Source organism: Seriola lalandi, unplaced genomic scaffold (genome assembly GCF_002814215.2).
Source record: "Seriola lalandi dorsalis isolate HSWRI2012SDOR001 ecotype SW California unplaced genomic scaffold, Sedor1 jcf7180002054883, whole genome shotgun sequence".
Lineage (NCBI taxonomy): Eukaryota > Metazoa > Chordata > Actinopteri > Carangiformes > Carangidae > Seriola > Seriola lalandi.
This window is the reverse complement of record NW_019525658.1, coordinates 3,860,334-3,878,785: the sequence shown is the minus strand read 5'-3', so window position 1 is coordinate 3,878,785 and position 18,452 is coordinate 3,860,334. Positions and strand designations below refer to the sequence as shown.

Genomic DNA, 18,452 nt, shown 5'->3' with positions numbered 1-18,452 from the left:
CTGCTAATTTTCTGACAATTGACTAATGTAGTAATTTTTTAACTGTTTAAGTGTGTATGTGACACTGCTGTAGGCGAATGACCCCAGCAGACATGTTGCATTATCTGACGTTAATCTTATCTCAGTGGTGATGTGATTTGTGAATGAGCCTCTTCCTTTGTTTTCTTATAACACTCACAGATAATTATATCCAGCGATAATGAAAACAAATCTCAGGCTGAAGACACAGGGAGATATTATCTTATGTTTAGTGGGTTAATCGGCACGAAAACAGAGTAATTCAAACAGCCCTCTGACAGCCTCAATACTCTACACATGTACTGCTGCTTTTCCACACATCATATGTATTTCATTCATCTTTAACAAGCAAGGAGATCAAATATGAACCACAGCTGGTTAGATATCAGATCTTCCCTTCATGTGTGACTGATTGAGTGACTGAAGGAGACACTGCATTGGTCCAAACCTGTCAGGCTTCACATGTGTCTGGGAAAGCAGCAGCGCTGGATCCTCCCAATGCGTGATTCAGCTCAGTTTCAACTGCAGCACAACAGATTGCCCAAACATCGAATGTCTGGCCTCCCTCCAGCATCGACAGCTAGTGTTCTCCTACAGAGAAAGCAGCTGTAATTTAAAGACCGCATAAAGATTTGGGGCAGCTCACTGCCTCAGCTCTAAATGACTGTACTTATGACAACTGTAATTCATCGGCTTTATGGTTTATTGGATGTACTCTCGCAGAAAAAATATAATTGCACTTTACTGTAAACATCCCTCCCCTCTGCCAGTGGGCTTTGAAATGAGATCTGTCTGTGGCAGATGGGGAAACAGAAGATTGTTTGGTATGTAGATGCACCACTCCTATTGTTTAGGTGAGGCAGCTTTGGCCCGCAGCTGAATTGTATGCGTGTGTGTGTGTGTGGGTGTGTGTGTACGTGTATGTGTACATGTATGTGTGGGTCTTTCTTCACATAGTGCAGAAACATGCAGGTTTGGTGAATCAGAATCTGTAAATACCTGCAGAAGACTGTGAATGTACATTAGTCTGGAAGCCGTGTGACTAACCCACTTCTCCCCCAGTGCATACTGGGATAGACTCACAGAGAGCGGGACAAGTGTTCAGTTAATGGAGGAATAGTTCACAAAATAGTAGCTGACAGTTCACTCACTTCTATTACAGCTTCTTCTACAGAGAAAAAAAAAAATGTAAAATGTGTTTCAGGCCACAGGAGGTCAGTGTTGTACCATTTTAAGCTCCTGTTGCGCTACACAAAATCCTTTGCCATGGATACCATGGACATGACCAGTTCATGTCCTTTGTGTTTTATTTTATGGTTGTTGGGGACCTGAAGTGAAGTTTACACAGTAAGTTCTTCATTTAGAAATCCTATTTTTTAAAAACATTTTTTCTTACATATGTAAATTCATTGATGAAGAAAATACATTTGTTTCAGAGTAGCTTTTGGACCATCATGTAGAGACTCTGGGACAAATGTTTAATGCGTCGTTTTTTCTACAGTTGAATGAATCAAACATGAAAAACATCCTAAATTTGTAGAATGTTTTACAATAGTCTCAGGTCTCCTCCAAATGAATGGGGTGGGGGGGTGGGGGGGGACATGTTTCCGCAGTATACCCCCCCCCTAATATTTTAATATTTGATAAATTGGATTTTTCATATTTTGTGTTTTTCAGTTAATAGTTAAATTACTTAAATAAGACCTAATTAGTATTTTATTTATTTTTATATATTTAGCCAGCAAAAGCCTGGTGGATGTTTAACAAATCATTTAACTATTTATTTGCTTACTTTTCCATATCATTATAAAATTTTTCTACTTTCAGCCCAACAGAAATCTGCCTATCACATACCAATCATGTGTGAGTGTCATTGGTAGTTATATTGAGCATCAATAGCATTGTAATCCTGTATATGTTTATACATGCAGTTCATTTATTTTTCACCCAGTTAGCCCCACTTGCTGCAGCATTAATGAGCTGTTTTTATGCTAATGCTTCAGTGATAACATCAACAGAAGAAGAATTCTAATACCTTTGATACCGCAGTGCATTGTGATGATAACATGTCTGTACTTTTGGTGAAGTTATATTTTAAATACAGGATATGTGATGCGCCTATACTTCTTCAACTGGATTTGCTGTTTCAGTCTGGAGCTTGTTCTGTTGCCAGTGCAAGAGGAACCATCACATCCACTGACCTTTGAAAAGTTCCCTGGAAACTTCCTGTCTACCTCTATAAAATGATTTTTCTTTCATTATTTCGTTATTTGAGATTATCTAGATGGATAATCTTCAGTGTCCCCACTCTCTGCTCTGAATCTGCTCTGAATCTGACAGAACTACATTTTTATACTTAAACATTACCAAGAAAATGTTCATTGAGATACACTGACTTCATAATACACCACATTACAAAATGTTCCATGTGGAATGTAATTATTTTAAGTTGTTTAATTAATGCCCTAATTCTTGTGTTATACGCAGGGTTCCTCCATTCACTGTTCTATCAGTCTCTATGGTGTGGTTTTTATGGTGTATAATGTTTCCTACTCTTACATCTAAAAACACTCTATAACTAACATTACTGCCAACGCCAGTCAAAAGAAAAATATTTGATATTTGTCCATTAAATTTAAGACTTTTTAATACCTTCTGATGCCTTTTCATCCTTTTTCAGACTTTTCCAGACGTGCAGATGCACAGTAACTGTTTAAATATTCTAAGCATGTCAGGTTGTTTTCAGCTATGTTAAACTGCTTATATACTCTTTGTTGGTGAGGTTGAGCTAGCTTTTTTTGGCAGACAGGCTGTGCCCATTCTTCCATTTTCATTGTTTGAAATCAAATCTGAGAAGCACATTTGGAGGCGAATGTTTGTTTGTTTTGCATTGGGTATTTGTTAGACATATGCCTGCAGAGATGTGATGTACACAGAATCTCGCATTTTGGGAAAATATGACAGAGAGGGGTTAAAAATCACATCTGTTGCAGTGTAAATGCTGCCGGATGTGACTGACTGTTTCTTCTACCTCAGGTAAACGTTCGGGGAAAAACAAGGGCTCTTGAGAAAAAAATCAGCTGAAACAGCAATGTTTTAGCACAGTCTGTGTTTCAAAGACACCAGCTGATGGAAGCATGCCGAGATGAAGTCCCTGTGCATTTTAATGATTCCCCCTGTATTGCATTGTATCCGTTGTGGCACACCAGGGGAAGCAGAGGCAAGATTCACAACCAAAAACAAGCACTAGAGCCAGGTTACAGTGAACAAAAGGAGTATTTATTAACTGGATGGGGAAAAGGGGAAGGGGTCAAACGATAACTGAAGTTTCTTCCCGGTTGGGGTCCTGGGTTCCTCACTTTGGGCCACCTCGGGCCGGTTTCACTCTCCAGGGCCCTAAGTAGCAGGGGGAAGAGAGAGAGAGCGGTGAGCCTTTTAATCACTGTCGGGGGGCAACGGCTCCCCTATGTAGACTATTGTCAGGCTTCCGTGTGATGATCCTGAGGTGCTGCCTGTCTGCTTCTCTGTAAGAGAATGAGTGCTCAGAAACCAGGTGAATATATACTTGCTGTGATTGCTGCAGGTGTGAGTTGAGTGAGTGTCTGATTAACAGATGGGCTGCAGGTGAGACCACTGCCATGTGCCCAGTGGCTGCAAAACACTCACTGGATAGAACACTCCCTCGACCACCTCCCCCAACCTGAGCCTGGGCCTCCACCCCCAGGGCGGGACAGGCTGTGTTGTTTCCCCTGGTTTGCCACACTGTATATTCTTTTGTGTCATGTTCTAAATGCAGTTTTAGGGCCATTTCTACACATTTGTCAGGGACAGATGTCAAAGATATTTCATGTAAAGCTCGATTATCTACCCAGGCCAAAACTGAATACTTTAACTCGCACATACATGCATACTATCATGCATATACATACATATGTACATGTATATACATACATACAGTTATGCCTGTGTGAGCTTGAGTATGTGTGTATTGTCATGCCCTGACTCTTAGGCCATGACAAATGGAGGGACATCCACAGTTTAGCTCCAAATGAAGAATCAATTATATTTATTTACATAAAAGAAAACCAAACCTTTCAGTTAGATGTATGCAATGGATAGTCTGTTAGTCAGTAATGTTTGTGAGTGGATGTGTGAAAAGGTAGTGTTGTATGATGTAAAATAAAAGGTACACCGAAACCAAACAAAAGAAAATGTGGTGCAAGGGGAAATCCAGTGATGTATTGAGACAGAGACAATGTCTGATGCATGCTGGGTTGACTGGCCAGGTGCACTCAGTTGCACTAACAACGACTCCTCCTACCAGCACCTGAAGGGAGACTGAACAGCAACAACCAAAGACGAAACAAACCTAGGCCCTGTTCAGACCTGGTATTAACGTGTCTTCAGCCAGAGGTCCTTCATAGTCCGTATGTGCTGCTTGAGTATGTATGTATATATGTGTGTGTGCTTGAGTATGTATGTATGTATATATGTGTGTGTGCTTGAGTATGTATGCGTTTGCGGGTTTGATCAAAGAAGGAAAGACTTCTCTCTGTACCCCTCTCTCTCTCTTTTCTTGCTCGGTGTGTCTTGGACCAACAGATGAACTTGTGTGTGGTGTTGTTGTAACCTCAGTGTAGAGGATTGTGATGTTTATTACCACTTCAGCGATGTGTGTTGTCTTACTTTCGACTAGACTAGACTGTGACTGTCTGTGTACACAGCAACCTTCAGCCTGAGCTGCATTGTTGGCCGCCATGATGCATTTTGCCTCCACCTGCGTCTTTACTCCTTTTGTGTTTATTGGTGGTTGGTGTGCCGCCTTGTGGTAGCAACTTCTGGTTAAAATGTGGTGCCTACATACTCAAGCACATATATACATACATACTTATGCACAGGGGTGTGGGACTGAGTACCCAGGGCCCCAATGGGTTGAGGGCCCTCGAAAAGCCTGGGATGAAAAGTTGTTCTTTGTTTGCAATTTTTTATTTCTAAGTAATAAATGTTGTAAGCAACTTTAAATTGGCTGAATAAAACATTTGAGTGACTGAACTTTGTATATAAAAAAATAGTGGAGGCTCACTGTCACCCCTTACAAAAGGCCCAAAATGGTTTAGTCCCCCCCTGCACGAGGATTCCCCAAAACAGTAAGGCAGCTAATCAGGAGCTGAGTGACTGCTAATGCTGGAGGCTAATTTGCACCACGACAGTCATGTCTTTCCCCAAGGAAGGGAAATCAGGGTCACAAAAAAAGAAATGAAAGAGAAAAAAAAGCAAGCTGAGGGAAAACAACTCCTCCCTCATCATCTCCTGATGTTACTGAGAATGTGAGACAAGGTGAGCTCATATAGTGACATATCACAGATTATTATTACTTGTTTAAATGTGGTATGAACAGTTCATTAGTGACTAGCCTAATAACCACTACAGATCCATCTGTACAATTGTTTGCCCAATTATTAAAAAAAAAAAAATGTGTGAGATACATGCATCAAGAGAGGAAGGGGGGCCCACAGAGACTGCTTTTGTATAGGGCCCAGAGTTTTCTGCTACACCCCTGCATATGCACACACACATACAAAAATACACACAAACACACACACACACACACACACAAAACCCTTTACTGTGATAATGAAGAAAAATGAAGACCACTGAACAGCATAGATTGGTTGCTCCGTAACTCTGACCTTTATTATAGTTGAACGCACAAAGCACATTATTTCTTACGCTCAGTTCAAGTATACTGTTAGTATACATAATGTAGCTGTTCAACATGTACTGTACCCTCAGAAAACAGAGGACCAGTTGGATAGCACCATTATAAAAAGTACAATAAAATAGGATTCACACACAATATTGTACAATGTTTTTTTCTTAAAACGAGGAATAAACCTATACAAATGTAACTTCAATAACATTAAGTATCTAACATGTTGTTTGTTATTTAAATTGTGAGAATAGAAAAAGAATATCTGCAACTTTGACTGTCTAAACATGGAGAAATACTACTGCAGGTGCTCTCTCTGTGAAGAGAAGATGCTATCTGTGCCACAACAGGCTGGAAATCAGCTCTTCTGTTTCCGTGTAAAGACAACATATAAAGCAGCGAGGGGGAAATGGCTGAAACCTTTCCTTTGTTTGAAAGCATGTTACTGTAGAAACGGAACCAACAGAGTGCCACTGGCTGTGGAAGACTGAAGATACACTGCAGCAACTTATAGTCTGAAGTGTCATAAAGCACAAATCAAAGTGATTTTTAAAAGAAAGATCATTATTTTTTTTATTATTATTAAAAGAAAGAAGGCTGTGTGGAGAAGCAGCTGAAATGCCCTTAGCCTCTGAATGGGTGTACATGTGCACATGTTTGATTGACAGCTGAGCTGCAAGGGGCTTGGGCACATATGTAAACAAACTTACAAACTCTGGTAACTCTAGCTTGCAAGCTAGGACCAATTGCATATTGTTATCAGTGGTGCTGGTAAATTTTTTAAGCTGTACAATGTCCCGCAGCTGAAAAGCTAACAAGCTATCTACCCTGCAAGCTGCCCTGGTTGTTGGTAGCTCATGCAGCTAAGCTAAACTAAGGTTCACTTTAGTACAGTAGATATGAAGAAAACATTAGCCAGAGAGCTAATGTGGATTGTTGTTCAGCTTTAAGGTCTGGACACACCAGAAAGTGATACAGCAAAATTAATCTGCAGATAAGTTCTACCTGCAAATAAGGTCAGTTTTTACTCTTTCTACCTGTGTGACATCTTCGCAATATGAAGTCTTTGGGCTGAGGGGGAACAGACAGGTGGGACAAACAGGGAAAACACTAATACATGTGCAGTGAGTGGGCGTCATCTTGTTGTCTCAAGCTCTTACAATACATCCCTGGTTCTGTCGCAGCAGTGACCACACCCGTCAGTGATGTCACGGTGTACTGACACACCCTGAGTACACTTCTACATCACTGCAGCAAGATAAGATGTTAAACCACTGGAGATGTTAAGTTGCTCTTTAAAGATGGTAGGTTTAATTGATATGGGAAATTTTGTAATGACACTGAACAAGGAGAAAAGAAACATGAGATCCCATGTTAGCTTCAAAAACAAAATATTGCTAAATATAAAGAGGAAAGAGTTATGAACATATCAAGACAACAAGACAATGTCTGGAAGATAATCTTCCCCCCAATGACAAATGGTACACAAAGTACACAAAATTACCCAAATCTGAATCAGAATATTACTTCTAACTAGCTGTTTACAAAAACTGAAAGGATATCAGTCAGTGCTGGTAAAAAAACGAAACCTCTTTTATCATGTAATTTTATTCTTGGACAAATTGAGACTGCTCCCAACTCACTTTGCAACACCACCTCCCCCTGATGCATCTGCTCTTTGAAATGTGAAGTTCAGACTTCATGCAGAGCAGATCAAAATGTTATGAAAATATGAAATAAATTTCCCAATTATTATTATTTTGTTAAAAGCCTCGGTGTCACTTTACGGCACTTTAGCATGTAGCATTTCAGCCTCGGTGGATTAGTCTTACAGGGCGACCTGGGAAGTAGCACTTGTAATAAGCACTTGCGATGAACAGGCTGTTTGCTTTTTGAGGACTTGCTTGTGCCACAGCTTAATTTGCACAAACTCCTCAGTGAAGATGTCAAATTGTATTTTCAGCTTAATTAACTGTCATGCAAAAGAAATGTTCATTTCGCCTGTGTGATATACCCTCAGTGTATGTGGACTTCAGTGTGTTGAAGGCACTTTATGAGACTGTGTGGAAAGTGGAAGAATACTGCATTTATTTCCGAACACAGACCACTGCTGTTGCTATTGATGATTCCTTAAAATCCTCAGGCCACCTGGCACAGACATCCAAACTCTCCAGGGTGAGCAGCAGGGCATTGTTAAAGTGCTGCACTTCAAAGAAAACACCTTGTGTAAAATACCTGCCACCTCCCAGCAGGTTTATTTCATCACTCGAAATATTCAAATAAAAACACACAGGGCACACAGAGAGCTTCGCTTTGATCTTAACCAGGGAGTGTTGGTGAGGCTGCAGCTGCCTCTGTTTGGAACGGAGGGAGAATCAAATATTCTTTCTACCGGGAGAAGAAAGGAGGGTGGAGGGTCAAAGAAAGCTGCTGCCACACGGACGAAGGGAACATAAAAAAAAAAGATGGTTGGGCAGGGCTAGCAGGAAGAATCCACCACTGATGGAGCTGTGTAGTGGTTGGTGGGCTTCAGACGGTCTCCCCTGCTGGAGGGAACGGCCAGTCGACTCCTCTCCTCTGCTTTGTCTTTACCTGTGGGTCACCTGGTTGTTGAGCAGGCCTGGGAACGTCTGTTCTGTTTCAGTGCTTAAGGAACCACCTATCAGAGCAGCACAGGCAGACAGTTACAACCTAAAACACACAGTTTTAAACACTTCCACAGTCAAGCCTAATACATGTAGGGGGTTTCTGCCTGCTCAATGCTCAGCTTCCAGTTAGCATGAAAAATACAAATAAATGTGGAATGGTTGTCTCATTTGTGTGTTACCATAAATATTGTAATATATATATAAAATACTAGACCTTGAGAACAGTAATTTGACACAATAATTAATCACTTTAAACCAGGTTTTACGGTCTTTATTTGCGAGGTAGAGATTATAATCTCAACCCCAATATAAGACATTTTGACCAGGATTGAAGCCCCATAATACCATCTCATTTCAAGTAGGAATTGCAATTGAAAGCCCCAGATAAAGCCAGTAAGAGTACTTAATTATATTATTATAATTATTATTTTTTAATTAATGAACTATCAACTGAGCAGTACCTCAGTAAGATCAATGATAAACAGTTTAAATCAAGCTAAAGCAGCAAAACAGACTGACTGCAGGGTGATGTGGGTAAATAAAAACAGCTGCAGAAATAATAAATCTCAGAACATCTTTAGTGGAATGAATCGAGATGTTTTCATAATACTGATGTAATATCTGAGCTCAGTGAAGGAGAAGTACAACTAGTCTAGTCCGCTAGTGTAGCTACAATAATACTGAGCTGAGATTTTGAGGTTTTCTGACCTCTGGTAGTTACTTAATTAGAACATGCTTGTAATTATTTTCAGTTAGAACATAAGAGTTAGGGGATAATACCATTTTATTACAACTTGCATCTTCTTTCATTTTCTTAGTCATCATTCCTGTTGGTTGTGATAACTTTTTACTTGCCAAAATAATTTTGGAGATATGGGAGCACAGCACGGTCGCTACAACGAAATCTGACTGAACAAGAAACACGAGTGACCAGATGATCAGATCATCTAAACTACTTCATTTGGAGGTAAAACCAAATTAGTTCCCCCCTATAGTTTGGTAATGATACTGACAGTTTTGGAAATAATTTTACCCTTCGTCTTCATCTTCTCTTCCACATGCAATAAGTCTGACTAAGCTGCAGGTTTGTTTAAACCTGACCACTTGTGCTTCTTGCCAAGTATTTTTAACAGTGTAAAACAAGTTCTCAGATCTCTGATATTAAATTGGACAGTACAATGTTACTTCTACTGATAGTAATCGTGCTTGAAACTAACGCTAACATTTTAATAATCTGTAGTTTTACTTTAATAACAAAGTTATGTCTTAATTCTTTTAAAGTTACATTTTAAGACAGACTACTGATGTAATGCCTTGGTGTGTATTTTGTGTTGTGGGTATGTTATGTGTATTTCACTGTTATACATTTTATCAATACCAATCAATCCAACATGACTGCTACTGTGATGCACTGAAATGGCATGAAATAATATCAAAAATAAATGTAGCTACCATATGTGCTTAATAATGACATGTACCATATGTTACAGTTATATTTTGCACTGACCTGAAGCATAAGAGCAGAATAAGCTTCAGTTTTTAGATCATGAGCATCACAGGGACAGTAGCTGTTTCAGATATTCGTGTGAATTACTATGAGGTCTTACCATTATGGCAGCTGTACATCCACACGCGATGGCCATCATATCGACATCTGCATTTCATGATGTTATTGGTGTAGTCTGACTCTGGCACTTCATAGTTGGGATTAATTATTATCTGTGGGAGGAGGCAGATGAAAGATGAATGTGAAAGGCCAGAACTACTGGCAGCAGTGTGCAGAAAATTCCACTCTTCAGTCCTGGAACCTTGAACCTGGAACCTACCTGGAAAATGTAATCTCCAGGTTTGATGTCAGTGATGTCGACCCACTGGCAGTCAATATCGTGTCTGTAGGTATCCCAGCAGCCCACGGTGATACCCTGGTCCCCAAAGTTAGCACATTCATACCTCTTCTCAATACCTACAATGAGACATTAAGAATGAAAGATTAGTTGGTAATTAAATATCAGATTTTGAAATTGCATTGTTATTTTTTCCGGACACGCAAACATGCAAACATTACCCTGACATATCATCATCTATATATTACTATTAATGAAGTTGTTACGGTGGACATGTTAGCAAACAGCTGCTCATTTACACACTCTGCAGACACAGTGTTTCTGACCACCTGATGGATGTACATTCAATATCCTCTTCATTATCCTCCTCTTTGTGTTTCAGTCTCCCCAGCTTCTAGGAAAAATGCCTTCACCTAGATGCTAGTTGCTAACGGTGTCTGTCCTTTAAAGAACTTGTCAGTCAGTGAATTCATGGGCCAGAAAACCAAAACAAAGAGCTGAAAGATGCTAAAAAAAAAAACTCATTAGATCTGAGGGGAACTTCAGACTAGGTTGACAATTCCCCAAAATGCTGGTGGTGCAGCTTTAAAAGCCCATGACTGACTATGTGAACATTTCTGAGAAGCAAAAGTTTTTTCACGATTTTATTGTGGGTCTGACCTTCATCACACTCTGAGTCCTCCAGGCAAAAACTGGCTTTGTGTCCTTCTGCCACTTTGGTTCCATTGAGGCTAAACAGGTCATAGATCGTAAACACCTCCATGCTGTGATAATGCCTATACACACACACACACACACACACACACACACACACACACACACACACAGACAGAAATATGGTTATACAAAAGCTAATCAGGCTGTAAATACCACACAAGAGTGCAACAAGAATGGATCTTGTTGTTGTTTACTGTAGCTCTATAGTCTCTGCTGAGGAAAGTGCACCAAAGTTCATTAAAATCAACAGAAAAAAAAATTTCAACTTGGCACCAGTAATGCACAAGATTGCTTTGAGTAGTTTGACTGTGCTCTATAAGTAAGTTCTGCAAGTCAAAGGTGCCAGAGGTTTGATGTGTGGAAAGCTGGTAGCTGTGTGAAGCTGCCAACAGTGAACTCTTCCTCCAGCCAATATAGGAACCACAAAAATGTTGGACTTGCTGCAGAGCTATGTACAGTAACTTAAGCTTACACCACACGGTCAATTACAGGGCAGCAGAATGTATGGAGGGGGAAAACTGCTCCAGGAAGAGGTCATGATGGGGGCTGAGTCGTCTCTTCTTGAATTATGTCTAATTTGAGATGTTGTTTCTGAATCATTCAAATGTCTTCTTCGATTACGTGGTCAAAGTATCGAATAACAACATCTCCTGATGAAGTTCAAATGCAATAATCAATTAAAAAGAATCATTCATAAAAATATCTTTCAAAGGACTTTATGCTTGTGATTTATAATTAAGATGTGATTTATGTTTCTGGAATATCACCGGTTACAAGTGCTTCCATAAATAAATGTCAGCTAACCTGATGTGCCAGATGGTTTGTTACACAGAACCATCTGGGAAAGCTTTGTTGGAAACTCTTTGGTAAAGGGCAGGTGCGATCAAAAAACACAAAAAAAAACAAAAAAAACTTGGCAGGTGATTGGGTGGAGCATATGTCTATCATATGACATAGTAGCTCGGAGCCTGGAAAGATGGATTTCTACTTGTGAGAAATCCAGCTGCCTCACACGGTTAAACGGCAACCTCTGCATCTTCAATTTCCAATATGTTTCAGCGTCCTCATTGTTCAGTAAGATGGTTCTGTATTGTGTAAGTTCTTTTAATATTCATGCTGCCAATATTACATAATTACATTTAAATATCTTTAAATTATTCCCTTTTAATCGCTCTTAATCACCTCTTGGCTTTAGCTCTGTACTTAATGCACACACATGAGAGTGGTATCAATCTTCTTATCTAACTCTTGGAAAGAAAGCAAAACATTTCCATAACCTCATTTCCCCAAAATGTTAAACTACTCCTCTCAGGCAAAGTGAAGAGAATTTCTCTGGAAGGTTTAACAGACGATTTCAGCGCACACAAGGCTCTGGTGTCTGCTAAATGAAGAGAGATCGCTACTAGCCGGTGGACTTATCATATGATGAAATCTGGTATAAAAGAGTCCTTGTGCTCTGTGACACTGACCTGTGACAGTCGTGCCACACCCAGGAGTGTCTGCTGGCTTTAGGCCTGAAGTCAGACTGGCCGTTATTGTGGATCTGGGAGGAAAAGCGCAGAAGGCGGCGGTAGGAGTTGGCGGGAACCTGGCTGGAGGCGGAGGCCAGACAGTTCTCCTCGTAGGCACACTGCAGCATGAACATGGGCCTGTCCTCCATGTAGGTGGTCTGCTCCACCACCTGAGGGTTCAACACCAGGTCGGGAGCCGCTGTGGACAGGAAGATCAAAGACAAAGAAAAAGACATGGAGAAGCCGTTGGAGACAAAACATATTTAAACAAAGAGAAATGGCTCTGGCAACAAAAAAAAAAAAAAAACTCTGGCAAGTGAATGAGTGGTTTCTGTTTCAAACTGCTCTGAAAGGAGGATATTGGACTTTCAGTTATGCAAACATTTTTCCAAGGCAGAGATTCTCCTGTGGCGGAGATAGTTTCATTTGTTGAATTAAAACTTCGGTCTGCGGAGCAAGAGGGAAAGCCTCTCAGTGTGAGTGTTAGCTTAATGCCAAATTGAATGACAGTGACTCTGGTTCAAAGCATAATTAAAAGTGTAAATATCAATTACTTCCTTGTTTTACTGTTTGATTTCTCAGCGCATTTTCTGAAAGCATTCATCTACATCAACACAACACAACAGATGAATGTGAGTGAATTTTAGTGTCTTACTCTCGGAGCAGGAGACTCCGGCGGCGTTGCGTCCTCCTCCTTTCGGGCAGCTGAGGTGGGCGCCGTGGTGCAGGCAGTAGGACAGAGACATCTCTGTACCTGAGCAGCGAACGCCGCTCATCACCACGCTGTCTGCGCTCACCTCCCCCGGCCAGTACCACGTCTCCTGTTGAGAAAACATGACCCTCGGTTCACGGCTGACATCAGGCTAACATCCACCTCTGATACCATGCACTTTGACTGACTACATTCTGTTAACAATGTAGAATTGTTTCATGTGGAAATTCCTCAGAAAAAAGGGAAATCATTTATTTTCACTTTAACTCAATTCACAAGTCACACAATCACAGATTGTCTGACTATTTTGGTCGTGGGTTTCAAACCCTTTCTGTAATAAAACATATGTAAAAGCAAAAATCGTATCAGATGGGTCTGTGGTCTAATTTGTGTCAGGTTAGGGCCTTTGATGTGACAATAATGAGTAGAAGTCACACATTTAAAATGTGACTCCTGTTAATTTATCATCAGTAGACTGAACTTCAGTACCAAAAGCAAACATAATCATTATGCAAATAAGCCTTTTGAAAGTTTTTATTATTATGTCTATTATATTCCTGGGTTATTACTAATGAATAATGTTGAACCCAAATTGAACACTGACACTATTGAGCAGTTTCATCTGAAAAAGGCATCATGTTAAATTACACTTAGGCTGGTCATATGTTGTAGTTAGGAAATGATAAAAAATCTGTTAAGTAACAAGTAACTATAATTCCAAATCATCTATAAATAAAGAATATTTTACTGTGATGATACCAAGCTGATTTGGGCCCTTTTTTAAGGATATAATGAATTTGTCGTGAGGAAAGGTGATTCTCCACAGTGACCACTAGGCGGCGCACCGTACCCTTCTACAGAATCAGGAGCAATTTTGTATTGATGGTTGAAAGGTTCAACATCAACCACAATATCAAATAGATGACTTGATTGTGACTATTTTTTACAGGAGGCTACTGCACAGAAAGGAATTACCTGAGTATAGAGAGCAACCTGAACTGACTAATAAGGGCTGTGCAACTTGTGCCCTCATGTCTATAATATATTAATTAATATGTGATGGAGCTATTGGATGAGGAAATGAGCCTAAATGCACCCTCACAACAGACAGTCCCACTCAGTCCCACCATCCTCTCCTCATACAGAAACCACAAAGAGACCCCCCCCAACCCCCCCACCCCCACCTACTGTTATCATAATCATGCTGGACTTTAAACTGTGTTTGTGTCTCCTTTATCTTAATGTCCTGCAGCGGTAAACAGTTAACAGAAGGTTTTTTTTGTTGCTCTTAGCAACAACATACACATGGAAACAGAGGACAGTGGTCCTTAGTGGGTCTGCATGGAGTATATTGCTGCCAATATTAAACATATGTAAACAGAGTCTCAATTTCCTTTCATTTTAATTGTGGTAGTAACTCTACATTTTCACACATGAAAATGAAAACAGCGCTTTAAATTTTTAATTTAGTCATCTATCATTTATAATATTCATAGCCATATAATTTCACAGCTTGCAACCTGCCATATATTATCTAGGAAAAAGATAAATGTAAAGAATGGCAGGCTGACTACAAGTATAAGTGTCTGTGCCAAAGCCACTGAGGCTGATTCCTGTACATTACTGTATATCATGTTAATCTCATTCACTTGTGAAGATTTAATGGTTTTCCAAAATTGCTTTTAGATGGATTCGACCATTTTTTCGACCTACATTTTTTTTCAGCTGCTAAGATTGAAAAGATCCAGCTTAAAATTCAGTCTCATTACTATTCTACTCAGTCTCTATGCAGCAAAAATCAATGTTCCATTCATTACTTTTACAGGCAGGACTGACTGTAGAGACTAAAAAGCTGTTGGCTGCAGTACTTTATTTCAAACTCAAATGAGCTTTGATGAAAATTTCTCAAGGATCTCACTTTGGCTCCTGGATGGAAAAATGCTGAACCGCACATGAAACTGATTGTTAACACCTGTGTTTGGCCACTTGGACACAAGAAACACAGAGTTAACGTGTGACTGTGTGCAGCGCTGGGGCTATAGTATGTGATGCTGGTTGTGTGTCAATAAAACCTGTCCTTAAACCCCTTAAAGAAGACCACACTCTTCACCAAAGATCCCAGGTCACTAGGCAGGAAGGGAAGGAAGGGAAAAAAAGGGAAGCTGAGTTTTGTCTAAGGAGGGAGAGAAGAGGAGAAGAGAGAATATGAGGAAAAACCCTTCTAGAGCGAATCAGGAGAAAACTCTCTGAAATGAAGGAGGGGATGTGGCAGGTTTATTTTCACTGCTGGACCATACACACTGTGTATTTAGGAACTTGGAGGAGTTAGGGTTTTTCTTGGCTCGCTCAGGGGCATTTCAGTGCAGCTGGCAGATAGTGGTGACCCTCTGGAGGCAAGAGTCTCTCCCTTCACAGTCTCCTCTCTCAGCCGGCTCCACAGTGGCACACGAACCTCTCCAGTCCAACTTTCATTGTTTCTTTATCTTGGTGTTTTTTTATATTTCTAAACCCCCAGTGGTCACAAAACAACGTGCTGATATCCATAATTTGTGTGCGTCATTTTCAGTGACATGAATTCAGGTTCACTGTGTTGCTGTAGTCCATGAATAAACTGCTTTGTGGAATGAAAACTAGTATTAAAAAACAAATTTGTGGGATAAAATGCTGCTATGACAAAATAGAGTAATGTTCTTGAAGTTCAACTGTTACCACTAAAGGAAGGAGGTCAGTCACTTAATAAAGTTTCTTGTTGTTTAAATATTAATAAATTTATCCTGTTTTGCACTGAAAACACAAGTGGTTTTCTAAAAGCTACTTTCAATGATGTTTCAAATAAAAATTTGATTTATTTGGGTTTAAATGAAGCACAACTCTGAAAATCAATAACTTCTCAAAACCTCAAATCAAATAACTGTCTCTATACTTTCTCTCTTTGTTTCCTATTAGTAAGAAATTACTTGGTTATTTCCAGAAAACTCCTACAGTTAATTAGTGAGAAACTGTGGACTTGTAAAGTGTTTCCACACAATCCAATCAGTTGATCTTTGAAGACTCTGAAGATCTGGATCTACCAGAAAAGCTCATTTATAAGATTTAGATTTGTATTGCCTAGGTTTGATTGACTGGAAGGACATTGAACACTGTTGTTGTTGTTCTAAACAACATTCGATTAAAAGCTGTAACATTTGAACCAAAAATCTTATTCAATTCAGAACAGACACAAAGAGGCTGATTTCCTCCCAGCCTGGCCGCTGCGACTCGTACCTGGAAGGCATTGCTGGCGAAGCCCAGGCCCAGCTGTCTGCAAACCACCATGGCCTCCATGGTTCCCCAGCCTTCACTGCACACCGTCCCCCACACCAGAGAGCCGTTCTTCTCCACCAGCACCTCCACACGGCCCTCATAGGGGTTACGACCTCCACTCAGACGCAGCTAAGGTCATGAAAAATACAACAGAGGCACCGACTTAAAGATTGAATCCACTCACAAACAATTTCTATTTTTTAAACGGTCCAAAGTTAAAAAAAAAAACAGCAGATTTAGATAATGTGTGCAGTAAAGTAGAGATTTGGGTGAGTATGTTGTGTGCGTGTCCATGCAGACATACTGTAGAAGGAACAGCTGATTTTGCATACAGCATCTTGTATTTCGATCATGTTTCTTAGTGAGTATGTTACTGTGGTGTTGAGACTGACCCGCTCCTGGAAGCCCATAGCAGGGACGTTACATCTGACGGCTGCGTCCTCCTCGTGGCTGCAGCCCAGAGCATCCTTGTTGAAGTAGCACTCTGTAATGGACTTCTCGAATCCTGAGCACTCCACCTCGTTCATGTGCACCGGGCCCATACCTGAAAAACACAGACAAGAGAAAGTGTTTTGAAAGGAAATCAAATGATAATTACATCTGATAGCTCATCCTACAGCTCTGAAATAAAAAATAGTTCAGTGTCTGCAGGAAAATATGTTAGAACCAACAGCCAGTAAACTTAGCTTAGCATAATGAGCAGGAGAAGCTACTCATCAGCTTTTCTGAAGTTATTTTTTGGGCAGTTTTGCCTTTAATGCGACGGGGACAGTGAGACAGTATAGACAGAGTCAGGCGAGAGAGAGGGATGACATGCAGCAAACGGCTCCAGAGTGGATTCCAACGCCGGCCGCTGCAGTTCGGACTGAGCCTCAGTGGTATGTGCTCCACCAGGTGAAACACTAAGGTGCCCCTGGCTTTAGCTTCTTATTTACCATGGAGAAAGTAAGACAGTGTCACTGATTTTCTCATCTCATTCTCTGCAAGAAAGCAAATGAGAGCTTTTCCACCATGTCCAGCTACAGTATTTCTTTAACGAGGTAAAATAATCAGGATGACACAAGCTGTGTTCTTAATGGAAGGTTAAATAGAAGACAGCAGCGAAGGTCAACTAAGCATGGAAAGAGATGCTCATACATACAACAAGTAGTCAGTTAATCAAACAACCCTACAAGCTCAATAACTCTACAGCAGCAGAGTCACCACATTATATCAAATATCACATGAGCTGAAGCCCTTTAAACACCAACTTTAAGCTACTTAACCAGCTGATGAGCTCAGCCTGGTCCAAAGGTCCAGAGACACAGACACCACAAGGAGTTTTGTTGGAATGTAAACAAAGTAAATTTACTCAAGTACTGCACTTAAGTACAAATTTGAAGTACTTGTACTTACAGTATTTACATCTTATGCAACATTACACTTCTACTCCTGTCCAGAGAGAAACCACATATCTCCAAATTTGTTGCCTTTGAATGTGTATGTTTCTGATAAACTGAATTTATCTTCATTTTTTAAATGATCCTTTAAGGGTTGAGAAAACTCTCTTACTTCTTAAGTTAAATAAACAAATTGAAAACCACTTGGATCAGCTGGAAAATGCATCATCGCAAAGCTGAAAACAGACTGCGTTTCTCATCTCACGACTCAGTTGACTTTTAAGAGATATGTGCTTCTCAACAAGCGTATGATGATTTTACAGTATATGAGAATATGATGTATTGCCCAAAACTGCCCAAAAGTATATAAAGTAGTTAAAATGAGCTCAACCTTAAATGCAACACACACATTAATGCAGCAGTAATAATAATATAATGTATAAAAGTAAAACACTGACAGGGACCACTTATCTAGATCAGTATTTTTACCTTTGATACTTTAAATACATTTTGCTGATAACACATAATTTAACTCAAGACCTTTACTTGTAGTGGAATATTCTCACAGTGTGGTATCTTAGTACTTTTACTGTAAGTAAAGTACCTGAAT

General features: G+C 40.0%; 1 protein-coding gene across 1 annotated transcript in view; it reads right to left on the bottom strand.

Annotated features, from left to right (window-relative positions):
* Positions 1-5,686: 5,686 nt before the first annotated feature.
* Positions 5,687-18,452, bottom strand: part of loxl2b (lysyl oxidase-like 2b) — a 45,163-nt gene continuing 32,397 nt past the window's right edge. The window contains exons 7-14 of the mRNA XM_023397655.2: positions 16,856-17,007; positions 16,425-16,592; positions 13,104-13,269; positions 12,407-12,647; positions 10,881-10,996; positions 10,203-10,339; positions 9,984-10,095; positions 5,687-8,387 (exon numbers count right to left, since the gene is read on the bottom strand). Of these exons, the coding sequence (XP_023253423.1) occupies positions 8,317-8,387; positions 9,984-10,095; positions 10,203-10,339; positions 10,881-10,996; positions 12,407-12,647; positions 13,104-13,269; positions 16,425-16,592; positions 16,856-17,007 (1,163 nt within the window). The 3' untranslated portion in view covers positions 5,687-8,316. The remainder of the gene's footprint in view (positions 8,388-9,983; positions 10,096-10,202; positions 10,340-10,880; positions 10,997-12,406; positions 12,648-13,103; positions 13,270-16,424; positions 16,593-16,855; positions 17,008-18,452) is intronic.